This window comes from Nycticebus coucang, chromosome 4, assembly GCF_027406575.1.
Source record: "Nycticebus coucang isolate mNycCou1 chromosome 4, mNycCou1.pri, whole genome shotgun sequence".
NCBI lineage: Eukaryota > Metazoa > Chordata > Mammalia > Primates > Lorisidae > Nycticebus > Nycticebus coucang.
The window spans coordinates 105343983-105369093 of NC_069783.1; the positions used below are offsets into that span (position 1 = coordinate 105343983).

At 51.0% G+C, this 25111-nt stretch overlaps 1 protein-coding gene across 2 annotated transcripts in view; it reads left to right on the top strand.

The window, feature by feature from the left end:
- Positions 1-1326: 1326 nt before the first annotated feature.
- GALNT9 (polypeptide N-acetylgalactosaminyltransferase 9) overlaps positions 1327-25111 on the top strand; it is an 89222-nt gene continuing 65437 nt past the window's right edge. Inside the window, exon 1 of one of the 2 annotated variants that reach the window (XM_053588215.1) lies at positions 1327-1917. In XM_053588215.1, coding sequence (XP_053444190.1) covers positions 1677-1917 — 241 coding nt within the window. In that variant the 5' untranslated portion in view covers positions 1327-1676. The remainder of the gene's footprint in view (positions 1918-25111) is intronic. The other variant, XM_053588214.1, reaches the window with a different exon arrangement.

The following is a 25111-nucleotide window of genomic DNA, read 5'->3' on the forward strand; positions in this document are numbered from 1 at the left end:
TGCACACACACGAACAGATACATGTTCACACACAGACACATGGACCCAGACTTACACACAGACACATGCACATGCTTGCACAGACATACACACACTCTTGCACATACAGACACATGTACACACAGACATGCACAGACATTCAGGTACATATGCACACATACACATATGCACAGATATATGTTCACACACAGACAGATGTATCAATTCTATACAGACACAAGCACATGCATGCACAGACACACATACACACACTCATGCACAAGTGCACAGATACATGTTCACACACATGGACACACAAACAGAACTAAGAGCCATGAAGCCCCAGAGAACTTGTCCTACTCATCTCTTGTATACTGAGGACTCGGCACAAAGTTAAGCTCCTAATAAATGTTCTGTCATTTATTCATTTGACAAATATTTATGGCATACCAGCCTTGTGTTTGAACTTGTTTCAGGCACTGGAGATACAGCAGTGAACCAGACAGAAACTGCTGCCTTTTAGTCCTTCATTCTTTGAATCCAAGTTCAGCATCAGCTCTGTGACTTTGCTGGTGTCTGTGTCCACTCTAGACTCAGCTGTCTCTTCTACAAAATGTCACTTTGGGACTAGGTTAGAGAGTGAGGAGGGAGTGAGGCCACCTGTCTTACCTGGCGGGGAGTAGGCCTTGCACAGCCTGGTCCAGGCGGCCTCTGCCTCTTCTGGAGGGTTCCAGGTTGGACCTGGTGGTGCAGCCATGGGCTCGGGGAGTGGGCAGGGCCGGTGGAATCTCAAGCCTGCTCCACTGGCCTTAGACTCAGCTGTTCCCAAATCCTCAGCCCAGAGAGGGGGGGAAAAAGGGAGGCGGGGTTAGGGAGACTTAATGAGGGGTGGGCAGGTGCTCATCTAGGCGGCTCTGACTGGGTCCCCCCCACAAAGACACCCACCCCGCCCATCCATTCAGACACCACAGTCCTGAGAGGGACTCCAGAGGACCCAAGTTGGGGTCTGTTCCGACCGCGCTGGCTGCTGGGAGCCGCGAGCGCCCAGGGGGTCGTGGGGAGCAAGAATCTGAGTGCTCCGCCAAGCCCCGCCCGAAAGCCCTAGGGCTTGGCTCCACAGCTCGCCCGCCACGCCCCCGGCCCTGCCTGGCGGGGACCCCTGGGCGAGCGGACCCGCGGGCGGGGACCGGCAGGGGGGACAGGCGCTGGGCGGTCCCGGCCGGCGGGCGGGGCGGGCGCGGGGCGCCGCGTGCATGCTGATGAGCTGCGAGGCGCGTCACTCCGCACTGGCGCCGTGGCTGCGGGGCGGGCAGCAGCGGGCAGAGCAGCGAGCTCCCGCCGGCCCGCGCCTCCCCGCCGCCGTCTGCGCTCCGGGCCCCTCTTGCCGCTCCCCGGGCGGGCCTCGCCCCTCTGCGGAGGATGCCGGCTGCCCCCCGCGCCCGCGACCCGGGGCAGCCCCTGCGCGCAGGGACTCCGGGCGGCGGCGGCCGGGCGCGCTGAGCGCGGCGCTGGTGCTGAAGGGACAGCTCCCGGCGCGCCCCCGGCCCGCAGCCGCTCCCACCAGTCCCCGCCCGCCCGCGGCCGGCCCGGGGCGGCTCATGGTGCCCGGAGAGGCGGGCCGGGCCGAGGCTCCTGCGGCCGCTGGGCCCACGGGGATGCCCCGCGGGTGAGGCAGCCCCCAGCTTGCAGCCGCGTTCATGGCGGTGGCCAGGAAGATCAAAACTTTGCTGACGGTCAACATTCTGGTTTTCGTGGGCATCGTCGTCTTCTCCGTGTACTGCCGCCTTCGGGGCCGCTCCGAAGAGCTGGTGCAGGTCCTGCGCAGCGCTGACCGCCGGGTGCGCAGCAGACACGCCAAGGTGGGCGCTCTGGCGGACCGCGAGGCCATCCTGCAGCGCCTGGACCACCTGGAGGAGGTGGTCTACAACCAGCTCAATGGTGAGTCGGCAGCATTCTGCCTGGGACCAAGGGGTTAGATAGAGGAACAGCAGCTGGGGCGAGTCCCGGGGCTGGCGATATCCCACTCTGTTCCGGCCACTGGAACCCAAGCCTCCCAGATGGCCTGCTCTGCCTGGTGGAAGGTCGTCTGCACCACCTTGGGAGGGATCAGTCTGGGCAGAGGCATCTTTTCAGCAGAGGGCATTGCCCTGGATTCCCATTCATTCATTCACTCACCCAGTGGACCCTTGAGAACTCCCCCCTACAGCCCATCAATGACTCTGGACTTGTTTCCATGGGGATGTAAGGTTCTCTGCACCTGCTTTAAGGCAGGCAGTGCCCAAGTCCGAAAGTTGTGGGGCATCAGGGCTTAAACAGATTCATTTCCCTTCCCTCCTGGGAGATGGGCAAAGACCGGTTGGGGTGCTGCCCTTAGGAGTAGCTGCTGTGTGTCCTCTGCCTCTGCGGCTCGGAGGGTATTCACTACACTATGTATGACCACTAGCCCTGACAGCCTCCCAATCTGGGGATGCTCATGGCCATGCTGGAAAGTTTTCTTGTGGGAAAAGCTCTGTACCATGACCTTGTGGACAGTGGGGGCTTGGTCACCCAGATGTACCTAGGTCGTAGTGCCCAGGAGCTCCAGGATCCTCGGAAGCTTTGACAGAAAGCCCAGCTCTGGTGGCCTCTTTGTTTCACCATAAGCAGGTGTAGGTCAGCCTGAGAGTCAGCCCTGGGGTCAGGCAGGACAGGACAGGCAGCCGTAGCTGGTGAGAACAAGTACTTTTCCACTTGGGATGCAGCAGAAGAGAACACAGCTGCTGCTCTCGGGCTTGCGATGTGCCAAGTGCCAGGAAGGAGAAAGTTTGTGTGTCTGCATCATTAGCGGGTGTTCTCTGTTCTGTGCTGACGATTCTGGTTTCTGCCTTGGCAGCCCCAGCAAACCTCCTCCAGAAAGTGTCGTAACAGGCACAAGTGGGAGGTGTTCGAGATCTGGGACTACGCAGGTGGCAGCTGCAGCCCTGCCCGCTGCAGGGCTGGCTGTGTGTGGGAATGTGGGGTCATCTATGGTTTCCTTCAGGAGCACACCCTCCCACGCAGAGAGGGTGCAGGCAGACCCTGGGGCAGCAGCTCTCGCCAGGAAGCTGGTGCCAGTCCAGATGAGGAAGTGCTCTGCTGAGGGGCTGCCTGAGCCCTTGCTTGGTCTGCAGCTTGCAGAGCATCCTCCAGCCTCCCCAGTACCTTCTCATCACCCACAGCTTCCTGATACTCCTCTGGGGGTCTTGATGAGCTCTGTAGCTTTTCTGATCTTTGCTATTCAGCTGAAGCTATGAGGGGAGAAAAGTTTAGTCCAAGCCAGCCACTTGGCCACTCCGGCAGTGTGATTCATCTCCTGGCAGGCGGGTGTCCCGACTATAGCACGCAGCTTTACTGAACTGTGTTTGCCAGGGTGTTATGGTCTGTTTTATGGGGAGGACTGGAGGGTTATGTAAAAACATTGGCAGCACACAGAGGTGGTGTGACATCATGAGGGCAGCTTGGCCCTGGGAGTGCTTTTCCTCATCTCACTCTCAAGGTGATAAGAAGCCAGGATTCTCCAAGACAGAAACAAACAGAACCTTTAACTAACTTTCCTGACATTGATGTGAGATAATGACATGTTCCTGGAAGGTGGCATGTGTCCCCCACCCCACCAGACCCGCCCATGGTGCTCTTTTCTTCCATCACCTCCCTCTCTCTGTCCCCCCATCCCCTTCTAAGATGAGGCCATGCCACATCTCTCTCTCTGTGACCCATGTGCTTAGCACAGTGTCTGAACCCAATTGTCAGTCAATATTTCTTCCAGGAAATGATAAGAGATGCTAAAATCTAACACTCATCCCAGGTGGGGCCCTGAGGAGACGATAGTGCAGTTGTGGGGCTGGTGTTTTTTCCCGTGGAACCAGTTGAAAACCCTACTTACCTCCCTTTGAGTTTGAACCAGACTCTCTGGTTGAAAAGTGTGCATGGGGAGCTTCCTGGAGGAGGCAGCTTGCTGTTCCCACCATGGCCTGTTTAAATTTAGATTCCAGAAATGTGGAATTGATTCCTGTGTGCTCCTTCCTGATACCAATTCGGCTGAGTTTAGAAAGGAGAGAAGGAAATCCAAAATGAAATCAATTTATCCTTGTATTTTCTTTGCCTTGGCTGCTTCCTGGAAATCTCTACCCTGGCTTGAAGGAGCTTGTGGGGAGGAAAGTGTGTCCTGAAGATGGTGTGGGTGGGGGTCATCTTCACCTGAGCTGTGGGGCGTAGGGGTGGCTGAGAAGCAGGATGTCCCCCCACCTTTCCTTAGATGCTGGTGACCTTTATTTGGGATGTACTATTGACCTTGGCAGAGAACTCCCACATGGTGTGCGCAGATTCAGAGGACCCAGAAGAAAATATTCATTTAGTGCCCGAGGCCAGAAAAAAAATGTTTACAGACAAAAACCATCCTTCTGAATATCTTAAAAAATTGCACATAAAATACAGCGTCCATGGTTTTGTGCTTGCAACTGAACACTAAATTTGAGAACCTTTAAGCTCTATGAAAAGGAGAAGGGAAGGAAACATCTCCATTCAGTTGTCTGGATTTCAGACCATTGTGCATTTAAGAAAACTTCCAAATCCCCCAGTGAGGAGATGTGGGGACAAGGGGTCCTCCTTGCTGCAGGTGCCTCAGGGCTGCCCCTCCCTGGGGCAATATGCAGCCTCCACAGTTAGTGCACGTTCATCTGTTTTTGTTGTAGGGACTGAAGAGGTGAGGGTACAACCTTGTAACAAAGCCTCACATGGCAGCGGCTGGAGCTCACCCTACAGAGAGGAGCTGCACCCACCGCATGGTGTGGCCCTCACTCTCCTGCCTCAGATATACTCCCAGGGCCCCTCAGGAAGAAAGACACTGAAACCCAAGATGGAGCTGGGATGGGAGGAGAAGTTTTCATTTTAGTTGTTTTTGAGGGAGGTAGTTTCCAAAATTCAGAGCACATATGTGCTGACTCCTTCTAACGTGACCTCTCCCAGCCCTCATCCTATAGCTCTTGTTAGGGTCAGAGAAGGTTGAGGCTGTGGGTGCCTCATTGTGCAGCAGCAAACAGAGAGCCCTAGCAGCAGGGCATGGCCCAGGGTACTGGGAAAGGCATCAGCAGCGGCTGATGGTAGGGGCTTTCACTTCAGGAGGACCTATGTTTCTGCAGTTATTAAAAGTTTAAGTTAAGGGAGGCACCTGTGGCTCAGTGGGTAAGGCGCCGGCCCCATATACTGAGGGCAGCGGGTTCAAACCGGGCCCCAGGCAAACTGCAACCAAAAAATAGCCGGGCGTTGTGGCAGGCGCCTGTAGTCCCAGCTACTCAGGAGGCTGAGGCAGGAGAATTGCCTAAGCCCAGTAGTTAGACATTGCTGTGAGCTGTGTAATGCCACGGCACTCTACCGAGGGCAATAAAGTGAGACTCTGTCTCTATTAAAAAAAAAAAAAAAAGTTTAAGTTAGAAAAATAGAAGATTCCATTGTGGCTGGACAGGCGCTGGTCAGGGACAGTCCTAGGTGGGCAGCTTCCATGAGCTCGGCTGTCATGGTTCAGCCCTTCCCATGCCCCCTGCTCTGGGGACACTGACCCTGCTGTCTCCCAGGCCGCAGGAATTCTCAGACATCACACCTGTGACAGCACCTGGCCTGCTGCTCACTCTCAGGGGTAATTTGTGTCTGTTTGGTTCCGGCTGCAGCGCCCGAGGCCTGTGGCAGTACCACGAATGTTGTTAGTACTCCATGAACATCTGTCAAATGAGCAAGTGAGATTTTTCTCCAAACAATTCAATGTTTTTGTTTAAATAAGTTTATAAGAGACGATTGTGGGCAGCGCCTATGGCTCAAAGGAGTAGGGCGCCGGCCCCATATGCTGGAGGTGGGGGTGGGTGGGTTTGAAACCCAGCTCCAGCCAAAAACTGCAAAAAAAAAAAAAAAAAAGAGAGAGACGATTGTATAGTACCACCACACCTATGAATAAAAAGAAAGATGTGGAAAAAAGATCATGCTCACCATGAGATTTCAGCAAGGTGTAGCCACTAGAAGCCTGTTCTTTCTTTGTTAAAAAGGAAGATTCCTGAGTGAGAGAGACATGCAGTGAATATATTAACATGGAACCAGGAAGAAATCAGGAGGGTGAAACAGGCTTGAGAAGGGGAACCTGTCTCATGGCATCATGGCCTGGTGCCATGTCTTGGTGTTAACTAAATGCAGTGCCCATTTTCTGTCAAAAATCATGTCTGGAAGGCTGGGCCCACCATGTCAGCCGTGGCCCGACAGGAAGCTACTACTGGGTGGAGAGCCTGGGGAAGGGGTTGCCTCCACTAAAATGCCACTGCAGTCTCAGCATGGGGAGTTACTCACAGTGAGCACCTAGTCGGGCCTGGAGCACAGAGGATGAAGGGTGGAGAGAAGGGGGAAGACACGAGATCGTCGCTCACGGTTCACCTTGGATAACCCAGCTGCAGAGTGGCGAGAATCTAGACATAAAGGTGCTCTTGGCCGCCAGCCTCAGTGATGAGGTCTCTGTCAGTGGCAGACAGACACCACAGCTGAGAGGGTGAACTTGGGGAGGTCCATGCAGAGACTCCTCCAAACCTCTGCCATGAATGGCAGGCAGCTGGCCATGCTCCCTCCATCAGTAAGCAACCACTGACTTGGGGTTCAGATGCCATGGCTGGATTGCCACACCCTGCAGGAGGACAGGAAACCTGCCCCTTCTGTCCCCTGCAGGGTGGGTGTCCCTCAGCATTGCCTCAGGGAACGAAGGACAGGGACAGAGACACCCTGCAGAAGCTGCAGCCCAAGGGGCAGAAAGGCTCCGGAAAGCCCTAGCTGCTCCCTGCATCTGCCATGGAACGCCTGCCAGCCCCCCTCTCCTGTTCCTGCACACACCTCCCTCGAGAACCTCCCGGGTGTGGATAAGGTGTTGGTTTCTAAAAAGAGATTTCCAAGCTTCTGCTGTGCATAAGCAATTCCATTTTGGAAATGCTTTAAGATATTCTGCTTGGTAGGGAATGCGATCTCCTATTCATTTGTGAGTTTTAATTCCAAAAATGGCTGGTTCCAGACGGCCTTTCCAGCTTGAGTTCATCAATTTTCATCCTTCCCCAAGTTTGTGTTGTGAGTTACAACATTCTGATGTGGCTAATCCAAACAGTCAATGTTGCCGTGGCTGGAAAAACAGTCATTGTCTGTTCAGGCTGGTCTTGCCTTGAAATGGCAGCAGCATATAATTGGTTGGCCATTTTCCTCTCTGCTAATTAATTGGCTGTCTCCCTGCCCCCCCCACCCGTCTTGCTGAACTACTACAAAAGTGAAAAAATAGTGAACACCCCTGATCAGAGCACCGCGTCTGACTCTGATGACCAAGGCTCAGTCCAGGCCTTTTGTTCTCCAGTGTCCTCTGATTTGCCCAGCACTTGATGAAGCCTGACATTTCTCTCAATCTGAGAACTTTAAGGACATTTCAGTCCTCGGTTTTCTTCTCTTCTTTGTGTGTGTTGCTCAACCTGCAGTGCTGCCCCTGTCTCTGCATGAAGATTCTGGCCCATCCAACCACAGACATGTAGGAACAACTAAGCCCACTTCTCAGGCACCAAGGAGAATCTCTGTGCAGACCATACCTTCAAGTCCTGGGATAGACAAGTTGGATAAACACTTCTCACCTTGTTTCCCCTGGTGGGGGGAGCAGCCCTTAGCAGAGCTGACAGTGTCCGCAGACTGGTGTCTGCAAGCCCAGTGGGCCCTGAGCTTCTAGGAAAAATTCATGCCAGCAGTGATCCCCGACTTTGAAGTATGCTGGGGCTAACTGATTGCATTTACAATTCAGCTCAGCAATCTGCATATTTCATAATCTTGGAACTATTTTCCGAAAGGACAGTTTATCCTTCATTGGCTGGAAACTTGACAAAAATAAGTCTCCATAAATTTACATATCAGATCTTGCTCTGAATACATGCAGTCAGGGTGGGACCTAAGTCTTGGGACCCACTTGGTCAGCATCTTCATTTAGTAGAAGGAGAAGCCGGGCACAAGGGTTGGGGGCCAAGAAGGAACCTCCCTGACTTGGATCTTCCCTTGTGGGGCCTCCATTTAGGATGGCAGCAATTGAGCTGCCTCCCAACCACTCAGCGCAGCGATTGTCTGGTGTCAGTGTGAGTCTGACAATTTCCCCTCTAATTGCCATTCACAGAAAGGAGAAACTCATTTTTCAGGTTGTTTAAAAGGTAGTGAAGAGCTGCATTATCTCACAGCACGGAGGAAAGATCACATGTCTGATGGTAGCTTGGCAAACTCAGCCTCGCTTCCCAGCCTTGGCTGCGGCTTCCTCCGGGAGCACCACCCCTGCAGACCACACCCACATCCCCACTGCCGCTCACATTTGGAAATAGGAGGGGACACCATGTGGAGAAAGGATGACAGGAACTGGAGACCAGGGTGCCCCTTCCTTTTTTTTGAGACAGAGTCTCACTTTGTCACCCTCAGTAGAGTGTTGTGACATCACAGCTCACAGCAACCTCAAACTCTTGGGCTTAAGCGAGATTCTCTTGCCTCAGACTCCCAAGTAGCTGGGACTATAGGCACCCACCACAACGCCCGGCTATTTTTCAATTTTTTTTTTTAATTTGTCATTGTTGTTTGGCAACATGTATGCTGTGTGCTGTGTGCTAGTGCCAGCTCCTGGGCCAGCTGGGATACCAGAAATGTCCCTGGAGTGGGGTCCTGCCCCTCGGACAACCCTGCTGTCTTTGGGTGTAGCCATTCATCAACTCATTCAAGTCTGTCCCCTCCTGTCAGTGACAGAAGGACTGCAGGCAGGCTGTGCCCCTCAGAGCCTCAGTTTCCTCTTCTGTCAAGGTGGACGCTAACAGAACCTTCAGAGGGGTTTTGTGGGTACTGAGGTGTCAGCACTGTGGGGGGCCCTCCCAGGCCAGGGAGCGCCCCACCCTGTCCTCTCCTCCACTGAAATGGTGTCAACCAGACATACTCCCTACACGCTCATGGTGTTGGGCAGGGAGGGGCCTTTGGGTGGCCCAGAGATGAGCTTTGGGAGAATCACATCACATTGCAGGACCCCTCCCCTTTCTGAGTCTCTCTGGCCCCCGAGCATGAAGCACAGGGTCCCTGGCTGGCCAACGTCTAGCTAGACCACAGTTGCTGCATTTTGTTTTCATTCTCTATTTACTAACATTCTGGACAAATGATACATGTTTTCTATTTTTGCTAACAAAGTATCACTTATTTAAGAAACAAATTAATCTAAAAGATGAGTCCATTTAAAAACAATTCAAGTCATATGACCTTGAACATTTGCAAAGACAACAGATTCCCCAGGAAGGGTGGACAGAAGACCCCAGTTTGGGGGCTCTGGGCTGTCTGGTCTCACCAGGATCTCCAATGTGGAATCAGAAGTGACAAGAGTGAAAAACTCCTCTGGTTGCTGATCTAGCACACTCTCCAAGGCTTTGTGTAGCTCTCAATCTGATAAAAGATAAAAACAAAACAAGCCACATGTTTGGAGTACCATGGGGAGACCCTGGGTTTGGGGCAGGTCCTGTCACATTTTAGATATGTAGACTTGTGGATGTTGATGTTTGTCCTCTGTTTCCTCAAGCATGGTGCAAGGTTTACCACTGTTTACAGTTGAGATCTGATTTTCAAGTTACAGAAAACTCAAATCTGACTGAGTTAAAGCTAATGGGATTTGTTGTGCTCATGGGACTGAGCAATCTGATAGTTTTGTTTGTTTGTTTGTTTGTTTGTTTTTGTTTTTTTCTTTTGAGACAGAATCTCAAACTGTCACCCTGGATTGAGTGCCATGGCGTCACAGCTCACAGCAACCTCCAACTCTTGGGCTTAAGCAATTCTTTTGCCTCAGCCTCCCAAGTAGCTGGGACTATAGGCACCCACCACGATGCCCGGCTATTTTGGTGTTGCAGTTGTCATTATTGCTTTAGCTGGCCCAGGTCAGATTTTAACCCACCAGCTTTGGTGTATGTGGCTGGTATCCTGCCGACTGAGCTACAGGCACCGCCAGCAATCCAATAGTTGTCTGGTGTCAGGTGAGGCCTGATCCAATTGTTGGGGTCTCTAGATCTCCCCCTCTTTTTTAGGAGCATCAGTTTTATTTTTGCTCCAAGAGCTTGGGTGGGTTCAACCCATCTGAACTCTGGGATACTGAGAATGGAGAAGAGATAATTTCCATAAGAAATTATGGAGGGTTGGCACCTGTGGCTCAAGCAGTTAAGGCACCAGCCACATACACCTGAGCTGGCAGGTCCGAATCCAGTCTGGACCCACCAAACAACAATGATGGCCACAACCAAAAAATAGCCAGGCGGGTACCTAGGGTCCCAGCTACTTGGGAGGTGGAGGCAGGAGAATTGCTTGAGCCCCGGAGTTGGAGGTTGCTGTGAGCTGTGATGCCACAGCACTCTACCCAAGGAGACAGCTTGAGGCACTCTGTCTCAAAAAAAAAGGAAGAAAGAAAGAAAGAAATTATGGAAGGATACATGGAATCGGAGGAGTCACACACCCCTAGGGTCCACCCAGGAGCCCTGAATCTGCATGAATCTTCATGTTGCCAGCCATGCCATGTCACCGCAGGCTACTTCTTTCACGCCCACCTTGCCTCTCTTTCTGAGTCAGGCCTGCCTGGTGCCTGGCCAATGCCTGCCCAATGCCCATGTAGGAGCCCTCACTGGCACTGCCAGAGGCAGCTGCACTTAGGGTCTGCCCAAGGGGCCTCACCCACCCAGATGCTTCCTGTTTATGTTTAAAGTACAACTGTTCTGTAAATGCTGTCTCAGGTTTCTGCACTGCTCCAAAGAAACATGAGACCCACAAGGTGCCAGGACAGCCACACCCTGGTCCCTGAGCTCCAGCCACACTGTGAAGCCTTGTGGATGCCACCTTCCTGGCATATTTCCCCTGGTTGGGCTGGGGAAGGCTTAGCTGCAGGGCTGAGGTGCCTGCAGGGTGTCTTGCTGAGTGGATCCACCTGCAGGGTTCTTGGAGGCCCAGAGGGCCTCAGGCCACAGAGGCTTTTGGGCTTCCAGGAACATTTAAAAAAGAAATAAATCTCAACACAAGTTTACCAAAATTGTGGTATATTTTAGATGTTTATAGATAATAAATTATTGCTTTTAACAGACACACCATAGTACAAAATAATGGTGCTGTTTACAAGATGATCACGCAATTCACAAATGTTAATTCTTGGAGACAAGGTTGCCCAGGGATGCCTGGCAGGTTCAGGGCAAGATAAGCTCCTTCTTCCAGGCTGGCCAGCATCTGTCTGTCCCTGTGCATGTAGCCATTTCAGGCATAGCTTAATGCCTCTGAGGATGTGGGGCAGGTGCCTCCACTAGCCCTGGGTAAGCACCCTGGGGTCCCCTGGACATGGCAGGTAGCGGTGGCCCCTGAGCCAGCACAGCACTGGGACTGCCCTGGACTTGTGTGGGCATTTTCATCACAGTAGTGCGGGAGCCACAGGGGTCAGCAGTCAGCAGGCTTGTGCCACACACCCAAAATGTGCAGGATGGCCACTCTGTAGTGACTGGCCCAGCACCTGTTCAACTCTCAAAAGGGACGTTCACGAGGTAGAAAGTCTGTGCATAACAATCTGGGCCTGAAACCATGTTCTGTTTTTTATATAAACAAAAATCATCTTTTTTGTGGTGTTAAACTCGAATACCCACTAATACATCCTCAGTGTAAATCCTGGGAATACCACATGTTTTATTCAAAATGTATCAAAAAGCCAGTTCCAGTATGTGTCCCTTAGCCCCCTGTGACAACGCAGTGGTGTCACCTTCACATGGGTGATTCACAGGCCCACACCCCTAGTGTGGTCTTCACTGAAGCGCCCAGCACCTTGCATTTCATTCTCTCGGTGGGAACTCATGGAGCACCTGCTGTGCCCCAGCATTGCCAGAGGCCCTGAGGACTTGGCTCTGCAGAAACTAGGAGCCATGTGTGCACCTGCCATCCCTCCATCTGGAGGACAGACGTCTGGCTGGTCTCTCTGCAGTGAGGACACACAGGCCTGGTCCAAAAGGGTACTGTCCCAGCCTATTCTAGCCTCCCCTGTTCTCCCAGTCCCCTACCTCATACCTCTCCTGGGGGCGGCCCCCATTCGCCTCTCCTGCCCCCCCACCTCCCTCTGTCCTCTGTGACCACACTGGACACTGGACCAACCAGGGCAAAGCTGACTGGCAACCTTGACTCTTGCTGCCTTATGGGCTGTATGGGCATTGCCTTGGACCTAATGCACCCCCTGGTCCTGAACAGGACGCAGCATCTGGGGGAGGCATTGTTGTGCCCAACACAGGGAACAGGAGAAAATAACGTAGTGGTATAGAACATGTGGTGCAGGACGTGTCGCAAGTGGGGGGGGTATCAGCATTTTTCTCTGGGAGAGAGGGAAGTGGCTGGCAGTGCCCAAGGGATAGGCTCAGGCCTACCGAGTGCAAAGGCCCTGAGGCAGGCAGGGCTTGGGGAGTGGATCTGGGGCCACGTGGGACTTTCCACCGTATAACTCAGACTGTCTTCTGAACACGGTGGGAACTGAGCTAGAGGAGTCACTAGAAGGACTGGCATTCTCACAGTCCCTCTGGCTCCTCTGGTGAAAACAGACCAGGGCTCTGCACCAGGCAGGAGGGCAGGGCCACAGTGTGGGCTGAGGCAGAAGGACATGTGAGCCCCATGTGCATGTCTGCGTGTACTTTTAATGCCTTTCTTTCTGGAACATTAAAATAGATGAAAACATATGAAAGCCCGAAAAGTAAAATGATGAAATACTCAGGGGATAATGTACTTAAAATTAAAATAATGTTTTAGGTTTTAATATAACCGCTTTTCAATTTTTCAGTGTTTTCAACTACTTCAGTGTTCTAGAACAATACATAAAGTATGTGAGAGCATGTGCAGAGGGGAGCCGGTTTTCACTTTTGCCAAAGGCTGGCCCCCTCCCCTCTTTATTGAAAATGTTGATCGGCTCAGCACCTGTGGCTCAAGCGGCTAAGGCTCCAGCCACATACACCTGAGCTGGCGAGTTCGAATCCAGCCCGGGCCCGCCAAACAACAATGATGGCTGCAACCAAAAAATAGCTGGGCGTTCTGGCGGGCACCTATAGTCCCAGCTACTTGGGAGGTGGAGACAGGAGACTCACTTGAGCCCAGGAGTTTGAGGTTGCTGTGAGCTATGATGTGATAGCACTCTAACCAGGGTGACAGCTTGAGGCTCTGTCTCAAAAAAAAAAAAAAAAGAAAGAAAATGTTGATCTGTTCATCACAGAATTTTTTGTCTTAATTGAATGTTTTGACATTACATCAAGACATTGTTTCTATTGGTTACTGAGGGTTTAGGCACCCCCTGAAATTTCACCCCAGGCCCCACTGGATGGGAAGGCAGCTGCAACAACAGGTAAGGGGATGGGGCTGACCGAGATGAGCACTGGGGTGGCCTGCTAGTATGGGCTGGGGGAGACGAGGGCATGCTTGGGCCCAGGGAGGACAGCAAGTCTGCAGGACCTGAGGGCACCTGAGATCCAGGGGTGCTGGCCCTGGGCTATGCCATCAGTGTCATGGAGAGCACATCTGGGTGTTGTTGGCCTCTCATGCCCTCAGGTGCCATGAGCCTAGACAAAGGGCCAGTGTAATCTGAGAAGAGACAAGTCCCAGGCCTGAGCCAGGGCACTTGGCAGTGAGGACTCAAGTGGAAGGATCCAGAGCAGGACACACATTGAGAGGGAGCAGCTTGAGGGCAGGCGATGTTGTGTCCTGGAAGTGGTGGAGACTAAACCAGCCTGATGCTCGTGACAGGCCCAGGAGGATGTGGGCAGAGGGCGGACATTGGCTCAGTGTGGAGGTGACCTTGATAAAGTGGGTTGAGGAGAGGGCTGAGAGATGAGAAATTAGAGACAGCTAAAGCGGGCAGCCCTTTGGAGCTGCAGCTGGATGAGTCTTTGCTGGGAGCATCCTGCGCAGCCCCCCTGGCCACCCCCATGGAGTGCTGGTGGCACCCCAACCCTGTGTGATAATGAAAAATGTCCCCATGTCTTGCCAGGTATTGTGTGTGTGGCAGAACAGGTTGAGTGAGCCCATGAGGCTGAGCAGCTGAGGGTAGGCCCAGAGGCGGGTCTTCAGACAGGAGCCACCTGCGAGGTGGAAGGAAGGGGGAGGAGAAAAGGAGCTGTGTCCTGCAGGGGTGGGACAGCTGTGCCCTGGACAGGTCCTGGCCAGCACCTCAGACAGCACCCCTGGGGCAGATGGTACTGGGCAGGGCAGGGACGGGATGCTGAGGGTGGTGTGCGCAGGAGGCTGGGTTCTTTCCTTCTCCCAGGGAGGGAGGAAACAAGGTCATCTGAGGCTGAGAACTGCAAAGTACCTTCCTTTTCTTTTTCTTTTTTTAGTATAGCAATGGCACTAAATAGATTTTTCAAAAGAAAGTAGTTTGGCTATGTATTATCTGTACGTTTCCCTTTAGTACAGGGACACACGACATGCCTCTTATGGAATGGGTCTGTCTGGTGGGAGCCCCATAGGCAAGGTGGGGAGGCAGGGCCAGGTGCTGCCCAGCATGACTTCTCCTTTGCAGGGTCTAGAACCTGAGAGAGGCACTGAGGGTGAGAGCCCACCTCGTTCCTGGCTGAGAGGGGAATGGGCTGGCACCATGTTACACTGGATCCTTCTGTCACCTCCCAGCCCCGTGGAGCCAATCTCCAGCTTCTGCCAGGGTCTTTTCCCAGGTGGTGGCAGGGAGACAGGTGGAACTGAAGTCCAGCAGGTATGAAGGTACTGCCTGGCCCCCTGCACCCTCCCCCACACCTTCACCTTGGATGATGCATAACCACCATCCTGCTCCATCCAGCATTTTGGAGGATGTTCTCAGAGGTTCTTCCTCCTTCCCACACTCTAAATCCCCCCATCACACCTCTGACTGAGATTGAGGACAAAGGGCACCTGTGGGCCTGGTATAAAGGTAGCTTTCTCCTAGAGCCATTTCATGCAGGCTTGAATGGTAAAGGTCATATTCTGAGCACCCAGCTTTGAGCTCACTGGGCCCTCTCTACCACTCACAGAGGCAATCGGCTCTATGCTCATCCCCCCACAAGGAGGCTGGGACCCCGTGGGGGCAGGTCAGGCGAGTTCGAGGTGGGTTTCAAGGGCAGGCACTGCCCAGACTGCCTCCCAGAGACTGGTAGGGAGGATGCACCTGGATGGCCGGGGCTGGGGAGTTGGATCTCCTACCTCTCATGGCAGAGGGGGCTATTTTTATTGTTAACAGACTAGTTCAGTCACGTCACCTGTGTGTATAGTCCCAATCTGAAACCCAGCAAGCTCTGATTTTGTTTCCAAGTCAGAAAATAATAGTGTTGGGATTCTTCAAGGGACTATTTTCACAAAACTGTTGTAAATGCCTGTTAATATTCTGAGTGCTTAAGCACTTAGCAGTGGACAGGGGAAACAGACAAAATTTTCTTTCTTTTTTTTCTTTTTTGAGACAGGAGTCTCACTTTGTCACCCTCGGTAGAGTGCCATGGTATCACAGCTCACAGCAACCTCAAACTCTTGGGCTTAAGCGATTCTCTTGCCTCAGCTTCCCAAGTAGCTGGAACTACAGGCACCTGCCACAATGCCCAGCTATTTTTTGTTGCAATTGTCATTGTTGTTTTAGCTGGCCTGGCTGGGTTCACACCCGCCACCCTTGGTGTATGTGGCTGGCACCGTAACCACTGTGCTACGGGCATCAAGCTACAACGAGATTTTCTTAATTGGTGAGAGCCAAGTGCTGCGGTTAAGACATGGGCCGTACCACCTGGCATCGGGTCCTGGCCCCACTGCCTGCCCCTGGACAGCCTCAAGCAGGTTGTTTAACACCCCTGCTCCTCAGTCTCTCCACCTGTAAGGCAGGACGATATTAGTAGTTATCTCTGGGGCTGTTCTGAGACTGTCAAATGAGGGAAAGCTGGAGATTTTGGAGCAGTGTCTGACATGGCTTGTGCTCTATAGATGATGGGGCTGACCTGGTAAGCTTTGGCTGCTGTTTCTTATTCCCACTATCCACTGTGCACCTGACCTTCCCAGCCCAACTCTGCTGAATCAGCTCTGCAGTTCCTTTTCTGTTTTTTTTTTTTGCAGTTTTTGGCCGGGGCCAGGTTTGAACCCGCCACCTCCAGTATATGGGGCTGGCACCCTACACCTTGAGCCACAGGCAACGCCCCTTTGTTTGTTTGTTTGTTTGTTTGTTTTGAGACAGAGTCTCACTTTGTCACCCTCAGCAGAGTGCCATGATGTCATAGCTCACAGCAACCTCAGACTCTTGGGCTCAAGCGATTCTCTTGCCTCAGCCTCCCGAGTAGATGGACTACAGGCGCCAGGCCACAATGCCCGGCTACTTTTAGAGACGAGGTCTTGCTCTGGCTTAGGCTAGTCTCGAACTTGTGAGCTCAGGCAATCCACCCGCCTCGGCCTCCCAGAATGCTAGGATTATAGGGGCGAGCCACCATACCCGGCCTGCAGTTCCTTTTCTGATACAGCCCTATCCCTGCCAAAAATGAATGAACTCCAGGCTTCCACAGGAAATTAGGGAGGGGAAGTCAGGGTGATGGTTCGATCTGATTCACACCTTTTTAATAGAACGAGTTCTGTGTTGTATAGAGCTCAACAGTGGGACATTTAGAGTGTGTGTCCTCTGGGAGGTTACAGCCAGGTAGAGGGAGGCATAGCCCCTGTTACCTGTTCTCTGCTGTTAGTGATGCAGGAATTCACAGGAGTATGAGAAAGCCTTGCTTTGAAGGGCAAAGTCAAGACAGTTTCATGCAAGAAGCAGTGTTTGAGCCCCATATTTGTAGTTGGACAGATCTGGGTCCAAATCCCAAGTTGGTGACCTTGAGTTAGTCATTACCCCTGTCTGAGCGTTAAGTTCCACATCTGTCAAAAGTAAAAAATGATTTTTGCCTTTGTGATAGGACTGGTGAGATTAAACAAGAGGATACATGCCACTGAGTTCTAGGCCCTCCCTTTCTTTCTCTGGGGGCCCTGCCCACTGCAGGAGTGGCTGGTGTCCCCCCGCCCCAACTTTGTACCCTGGGTGCTGGGCCCTGTGCAGTCAGGACCCAGCCTTGAGTCAGGCGAGTGCCCCTCTGTGTTATCCAGGTCTTTCACCCCACCCCATCCCACTCCTGGAATGGCAGCTCCTCTTGGCTTTCCCAGCTGAGTGCTTTGCTGGGTATGGGATGGGCCCAAGTGGCAAAGAAGTGTGAGCAGTGCCAAGTGCAGAGAAATTCCACTGTGTGGGTTGCTGAGAGGGCAAAGAACCATGGGGCTTGGCCACCTGACTTCCAGGGCTGTGCTGGACACCACCTTTCCTCACAATAGCCCATGAGGGAGGCATGTTGCCATCACTTACCAGGAAAGGAAACCGAGTCACACAGCATTTTGCCTAAAGTCAGGACAGGGGTGAAGGTGAGTTGGGATTTGGTGGCTCCAGCATCCAAGCACTTAAAAAGCCAGGTGGGCGACACTGACTCAAACACTTTCCAGCTTTATTTGCAGGTGGGAGAGACATGTACAGGGCTGGACCCAGAAAGTGAAATAAAAGATTTGATTCTGCCCTTCTCACCTGGCTCTGCCCAGAAGAGGCCCAGCTGCTCCAGGGGAGGGAGTTTGTGGATAGTACCCATGGGGTACTGTCTCCTGGCCAGAGTTCTGGGGGCAGCACCCTGGCCTTGCTTTTGTCCCCTCCCCCTCCCCCTCCCCCTTCCCCTTCCCCTCCCCCTCCTCCTCCTTCTTTTTCTTCTTCTTCTTCTTGTTTGTTTGTTTTTTGAGACAGAGTCTCACTATGTTGCCCTGGGGAGAGTGCTATGGTGTCACAGCTCACAGCAACCTCCAACTCTTAGGCTCAAGCGATTCTCTCGCCTCAGCCTCCCAAGTAGCTGGGACTACAGGTGCCTACCACAACGCCCGGCTATTTAATGGTTATAGTTGTCGTTGTTTGGTAGGCCCATCTGGATTTGAACCCGCTGAGCTACAGGTGCCGAGCCTATCTTCCTTTGTTAATTCAATCATCTGACAAGTGCCTATAGAGCACCTGCTGTGTGCTAGGGATTGGGACCTCAGGGCTCCAGGTGAGCCACCTCTGCTGTCCAGGGGTCAGGTCCCCTGGGCTCTGCTCCATGGGGCTCCCTGTGGGCAGGGCCAGTCTCCACTTCTGTCCACAGGTGTGAGCTCCTGAGATCTCTTGTCTGTGACCCCCAAGTATGGGCTTGGCCCATGGGGACTCTAGAGTCAGAGTTTGAGCAGAGAATGGAGCCTGAGGGAGCAGGAATATGTTTCTAACTGAGAATGAGTGGGCATGGGGAGGGGGCAGATGGGCCTGGACACTCTGGCTCCCTTGGGCTGCTCCACTCTGAGGTCAGCAGCTGGATGACAGGACACACAAATATCCCCTCTGTGCCCCAGCAATCACTACCCCCAGCCCTGGGTGGGCTGGCATTTACCTGTGTGTGGAGCAGCTGTGGGGTGTTTCTGCCTCTCATGTGCCTTACAAAGCTCAGGGAAGGGCCAGGGAATCCACCCTGTTGGATACTTCCCATCACTTCTTATCTCCCTTGCTTTGGCCCCATAAATATTCATATCAGTTGAACATGAGTATTATGTATGAAGATTTATCAAACACTGTATTAGTCTCAGTGAGAATATATTTTATAGGTATTGCCATGTCCTGCAAAATATTCATGACTCCCTAGTTTCAGAAGGGTAGTCAGTCTTCCCACTATTGACACTATGTTATTAGTTTGGGTCCCTGGGGAATCTTAAAAGACCTGTCTGTAATGAAATTAGCTGTTGTATTTGGAAAGAGTGGATAAAATTGAAGCTGGGAGAGAGAGAGAGAGACATTATCTACAAAGGCAAGGCAGGGTCTCTTTTTTTAATCTCCACTTTGTAATCATCAAAATTAACAGCTAGGCATGTTAAATTGGTTTACATTTTTATAGGTGGAATTGAGAAAGCGGGTGAGGGAGCTGAACGGATGTTCTGCCTGCTGCTGTCCCACCCTCTTCACCCACATGCTCACGGCTATCAACAGGCACACCAAGGACATGGGCCTAGAGTCCTGTAGGTGACAGCAGTGATTTCCACCACCATGCTAGGGTGAGGTGCTGGCTGCAGAACTAGGCCAGCGCTGGGAGGGCCCCTGGTGTCCTGGGGCCTGAGGGGAAGACCTGCTCATTGCCCCACGGAAGCTGCCTGGTCTGAGCCACCTCTGTGCTTTCTGTTCTGGTGTTTCTTTTCCTTACGTCCCTGGTTACGCTGGACTGTGTGATGTTCATTGTCATTGAGCATTATTATTTTGTAGCCATAATTTGAGGCTTAGGAGGGGGCACTGTCTTCTGGAGAGGATTTCGTCCACTTCTCGGGAGCTTATCTGTGTAGCCCTCTCAACCTGAGTTCAAGGCTGGAGGGGCACTGGGGCTATGGTGCAGCAGCATGTCCACTGTGGAGGTTGCCCTCCTGTTTCTCTTTGCTTCTGTCTGGGGAGGGAATGTTTTCTATTTGACTCCTCTGATTTCGCCCGTTCTCCCTCTTTGAAATTTCAAGGTTGCAGTATTCAGAGATCCCCCTTGGGAAAAAAAGCAAATTAAAGGCTCATTCTTCTCTCCAGATTCCCATTTCCCCCTCACTTTTGGCCTAGTAATTTCTTGCCATCTAGGGAGATATTTATTGCTCTTTAGAAGCTGATGCTATTGTTCCAATCTAAAATTCACAGTGGTTTTCTGGTTTTCTGTGGGGGGAGGCTGGCCTGACTGACCAAGCCTCTACTGTGGGAAGGTCACTGCCACTGAGCCCCTTCCCTGGGCAGCCAGCACCTTGCATCCCAGGGAGGGTGAAGCCTGAAAGACTGAAGCCTGGGCCAGGCCAAAATTCCGGAATGGGGGCTGCATCCAGTTTTGTTTGGTGGTTGAACAACTTGGGTCACTTTGCTTGGGGGACAGTGTCCCTTGCTTCTTCCCAAAGGTGTCTTTACTTTGCTACCTCCTCTCAGATTGTCTTGTGACCGACAGCCTCTCCATTTGGGCTGTTTCCTCCCAGAATATTGGCTTAAGTCACTGTGACAGATGGAAATCAGTGACTCAAAGAGAAGCTGGGAGCTTGAAAGCTGCACTTCCTTCCAAGTTGAGAAATCAGAGCCACCCACATAGCTCAGGTATTGTGTGCAGGAAGAGGTGGGTTGGCCAAGTGTGAAATGATCTTCTGGGGGCAGGAGAAGCTGGAAAGGACTCAGCAGGTGCTGGCAGCCACGTCTGCCACCCTGCGGAGCTCCTAGCCCAGGGGATAGCCAGTCATGTCCTTCTGGGGAGGGCAGCCTGGCTGTCCTCGTGTGCTATCCTCTCAGTCCTTATGTGCACTCCTTGGCTTTTCTGGGAGAAAGAATCCAGGGTCCCTAAAACCAGGGCCTCTACTGTGACTTGGCTGCCCTTGTCAAATGCCACCCTCCCAGGGGTGATCCCTTTGTTAAACCTGAAGGGCAGTGAAGGAGTCAGGGATGTGTGGCCACCCCCAGGGCTGATGGAGGAGGAAGAACATTCTGGCAACAAAGATCTGCCAGTCCCTTCAGGCTAACCTGAAGGGCAGGTGGGGATCTCATCCTCTGGACTCAGGTCCTTCTCAGCCCCCAAGGCTAGGCCCCACCAAGGGGCACAAGTTTATTCTTTCACCATTCTGAAGACCAGGCACCCAAATGGACTTCACTGCACTGCAGTCAAGGTGTGGGCAGGGTCCAAGACAGGGTCTTTCCTGGTCTCTCCAGTGCTGGGGCTCAGGGCCTCCTTGGCTCGTAACTGCATTGCTCTAGTCCAGTGGTTCCTAACCTTCCTAATGCCGCGACCCTTTAATACAGTTCTTCATGTTGTAGTGACCCCCAATCCACAAAATTATTTTCGTTGCTACTTCATAACTGTAGTTTTGCTACTATTATGAATCGTAATGTAAATATCTGATATGCAGGATGTATTTTCACTGTTCGCAACCCACAGGTTGAGAACCTCTGCTCTAGTCTCTACCCCACCTTCTCACAGCTGTCTCCTTTCCATTCCAACCCCTCTCCTTCTTGCGTGGAGGGGTATTGTCACTGCATTCAGGGTCCACCTTGACCATCCAGGACAGCCTCTCCATTTTAAGGTCCTTAAATGAATCATGTAAAGTGACAAACTCACAGGCCCTAGTATTAGAACCTGAACTCTTTGGGGCCATTATTTATATACCATACCTGTCCTGGCTAGTTAACAGATACAGACCAAGCATATAATCAACTTCAGTCATTTCTTCCAAAATACCAATTCATTGCAGGTACTTAGAGATATAAATCTACATATTGCCACCTTCTCTTGGAGTTTGAGAAGATCTGGCATCCTTGGACCTAATCCCCAGTTGGCAGTAACCTGCTGGGTCCTGATAGCAGTGGACCCACGTGTCCACAATTCTCTATCACCCCAATGCAGACGCCCAGTAACAATCTGTTTATTCTTGGATGTCTGTTTTCACTGTCCTCAGGGTAGACCAAGAGGAAGAGTCTGAGAATTAGGATCTGAATCACTCATTGCTCCCGGCTGGGTCGCCCTTGCCTGACATTCTGCCCCCAAACCCTGAGTCAGGCCTGCCAGAATGTCTCTCACACCCACTCTTGGTGAGGTGTTTCCTCCCTACCAGAGTCTTCCCAATTATCTCTTGTAATTAGAAAAGTACGTTCCCTCAGGTAAGGGAAAGGGACTTCAAATGACTATTCCCCCAAAGCGGAATTACTGTGGGCATTAGTTGGCCACCCACATGAGTGAGCCATCCCTTCCAATCAGAGCAGTGCTGAAGAGTGTTCCAAGGGGCAGGGGCCTAGGGCTCAAGCCTGGGTCTCACAAGTCAGATCACTGCCTCTGAAACCATTATTTCCTCTGCTCTGAGCAAGAGCATCAGAGTGGGTAATGTAGCGCCTGGGTGGGTGCTCCACGCCATTCTTTCCACCCTGACCTGGCAGCTGTTTCCTACAGCCAGGGACCCAATTCTGCTCACACAACAGGCCCAGATGTCCAAACATCTACCTTGGGCAACTTGGCTCATGCCTACTTGTGCTGTGACTTGCCACACCTAAGTGGGTCTCCCTAGCCAAGGCTTAGGAGCAAGGTCACCTCCATGTCAGCCCAGGGCAACAGCTCACAGCAGAGACACCTGACCATCATCCACAAATTATAGTGTCCAGACAACACCCCAGCCCCAGACCAATTAAATTAAACTCACTGGAGGTGAGATCCAGGCATCCGTGGTTTTCAAACTCCTCAGGTGATTCCAAAGTGCAGATAATTAGAACCACTGACCTGAGGTAGCTGTTTTCACCTTCACCAGAGCCCTTGGTTAAACTGCCCAATGTTTCCAATCTGGTTTGGGGAGAGGGTCAAGAACTTGCATCCTAGCACCCCTGGATGCTGCTGACCCAGTGATCTTACTTTTAGAACCACTGTCCCAAGGGATGGACTTCTGCTGGCCCTAACTCAGCTCTTTTAGATCCAGACTCCATCCCATGGCTCCCTGGTCCCCCAGCAACCTGATAGTGTGAGGAACCAGGAGGGGGAAATGCCAAGTCTCAGACATACTTCAGCAATCCAGGTCATTTGTTCTCCACCTGGATGGCCTTTCACTGGCCTCCCCCCTCAGGAGTCCTGCCCAGGTGAGATATGCTATTCCCTTCACCTGTCATTTTCACACATGAGTGTATGCAACACTTAAAATACTGTCCCTCCAACTTTAAGGACAAAGCTCCAGATTTTTCATGATCCCTAAAGAGAAATGTAATTTTAAACTTATTTCCAATTATTCTGTCCTGCAAGATGTGGGCTAGCCCTTCTGAAAGACCTGTGATGAGCTGCTCCTCAATAGAAAGGTGACCGCAAACAACAGAAAAGCTTATCTCTGCCCAGAAAAAAAAGCACCTCCAAGAAACCAAGCAGTCCTAATTTGCATTACAGGCATGGTAATTTCCCTGAGATAATAAATCACCACATAGTTGATGGAGCCTCTGGCAGAAACAAACACAGAACTACACAGGAGAGTTTCCTCTGCAACTTTGGCCATGTGCTACTCTCTCAGATGAAACGATCTCTACTGAGGATGATTTCACAACAAAAATTGCAAAACATGCGCTGATGACCCACCACGAGTGAACAGATAAACTAGAATAAGAATAGCTCCTACAAGGATTAGATGTATAAGCACATTCTGAAAGAGACTACAAACTATTATCTTTAAAATTATTTTAAAATGAAAGACTAGAAATTACAGAAAATAAGATATAGCCAGGTGTAGTGCCTCATTTCTGTAATCCTAGCATCCTAGGAGGTCAAGGCAGGTAGATTGCTTAAGCTCAGGAGTTCAGGAACAAGACTCCTTCTCTACCAAAAATAGAAAAAAAGTAGCCAGGTATTGTGGTGGACACCTGTAGTTCCATCTACTCAGGAATCCAGGGAAAGAGGATCATTTGAACCCAGGAGTTTGAGGTTGCTATGAACTATGACATCATAGCACTCTAGCTTGGGACAACAGAGTGAGACTCTGTCTCAAAAAAAAAAAGAAGGTGGCACCTGTGGCTCAGTAAGTATGGTTATGGCACTGGCCTCATATACCGAGGGTGGTGGGTTCAAACCTGGCCTCAGCTGAACTGCAACAAAAAAATAGCCGGGCGTTGTGGTGGGTGCCTGTAGTCCCAGCTATTCGAGAGGATGAGGCAAGAGAATCGCCAAAGCCCAGGAGTTGGAGATTGCTGTGAGCTGTGTGATGCCACAGCACTCTACCGAGGGCAATAAAGTGAGAGCCTATCTCTACAAAAAAAAAAAAGAAAGAAAGAAAAAGAAAAATGAGAACATAGATTAGAAAAAATATAGAACCTCCAGAGATGAAATGGCTCAAAGGGGTAGGGCACTGGCCCCATATGCCAGAGGTGGCAGTTCAAATCCAGGCCCCACCAAAAACCACACGGACACACACACACACACACACAAATATGAAACCCAACAAATGGGTTAAACAGTGGAGTAGACACAGTTAAAGACAGAATTCGTGACATGGAAGATATACTTGTGGAAATAACTTAGACTACAGTACAGAGAGGAAAAAAAAAGAAGAGTTATGAAAGAGAGGTTAAAGTACATGGAGAATAGAGACACATGTTTCATAGATGCTCCAAAAGCAGAAATACAGAGAACAAGTAGACAACATTCAAAGAGATAGTAGCTAGTAATATCCAAACTAAATGAAAGACATGAAACTGAATGTGCCCACATTAAAATAAATCCATAAACCAAAAAAAGATAGGGTGAAAAAAAAAATCTCAAAATCAATGAAAGAAAACAGAGTGTTTGCAAAGGAGATTATGCAATAATGTTATAAGTCCAGAAAAGACCAAAACCAATATGTTTGAACTGAAAGGGGAATAATGGTCAATCTAGAATTTTAAATTCAGTTAAATCATAATTTAAACGTGGTGGGAAAATAGGAGAGAGAGAGAAGGATGAGAGGTTCTTGTTCACAGGTGTGGCTGACAAAGTCCCTACTCTATAGGATGAAAAAAATACTGAATTCAGAAAAATGTGTGAGCAAAGAGACTCCATGTAAATCCAGACAGACCTTGGCTGCATAAAGCAACATTAATGCATTAATGATAATGACAGGGAAGCACAAAGAAAAGACAGAACTAAAATATGACACAATATACCAATTAACTGTCATAGAGGTAAAGTGCTCTAAGTTTCTTTCATTGTTTTGAAGGAGTGTAGAGATATCAATTGGTTTTAAACTATGCTAAGTCAAACATGCATACTTAAAAAATTTAAGAGTAATGTTCAAAAACCAGAAATGGAATATATGTCTTACAAATTGGCAGTGGGGAGGAGTGGGAAGAAGAAAACTCAGTGAAGTAGAAAGCAGGAAGGCAGAACAGAGCAAAGGACTAAAAAGCATGGGAAAGATGAGGCATAAATTTCTACATAGCAATGATACATGTGAAGGGGCAAAGCCTACAAGATAGGAGAGATTTTCAGATTAACTTTTTTCTTTTTTTTTTTGTAGAGACAGAGTCTCACCCTGTCTCGGTAGAGTGCCG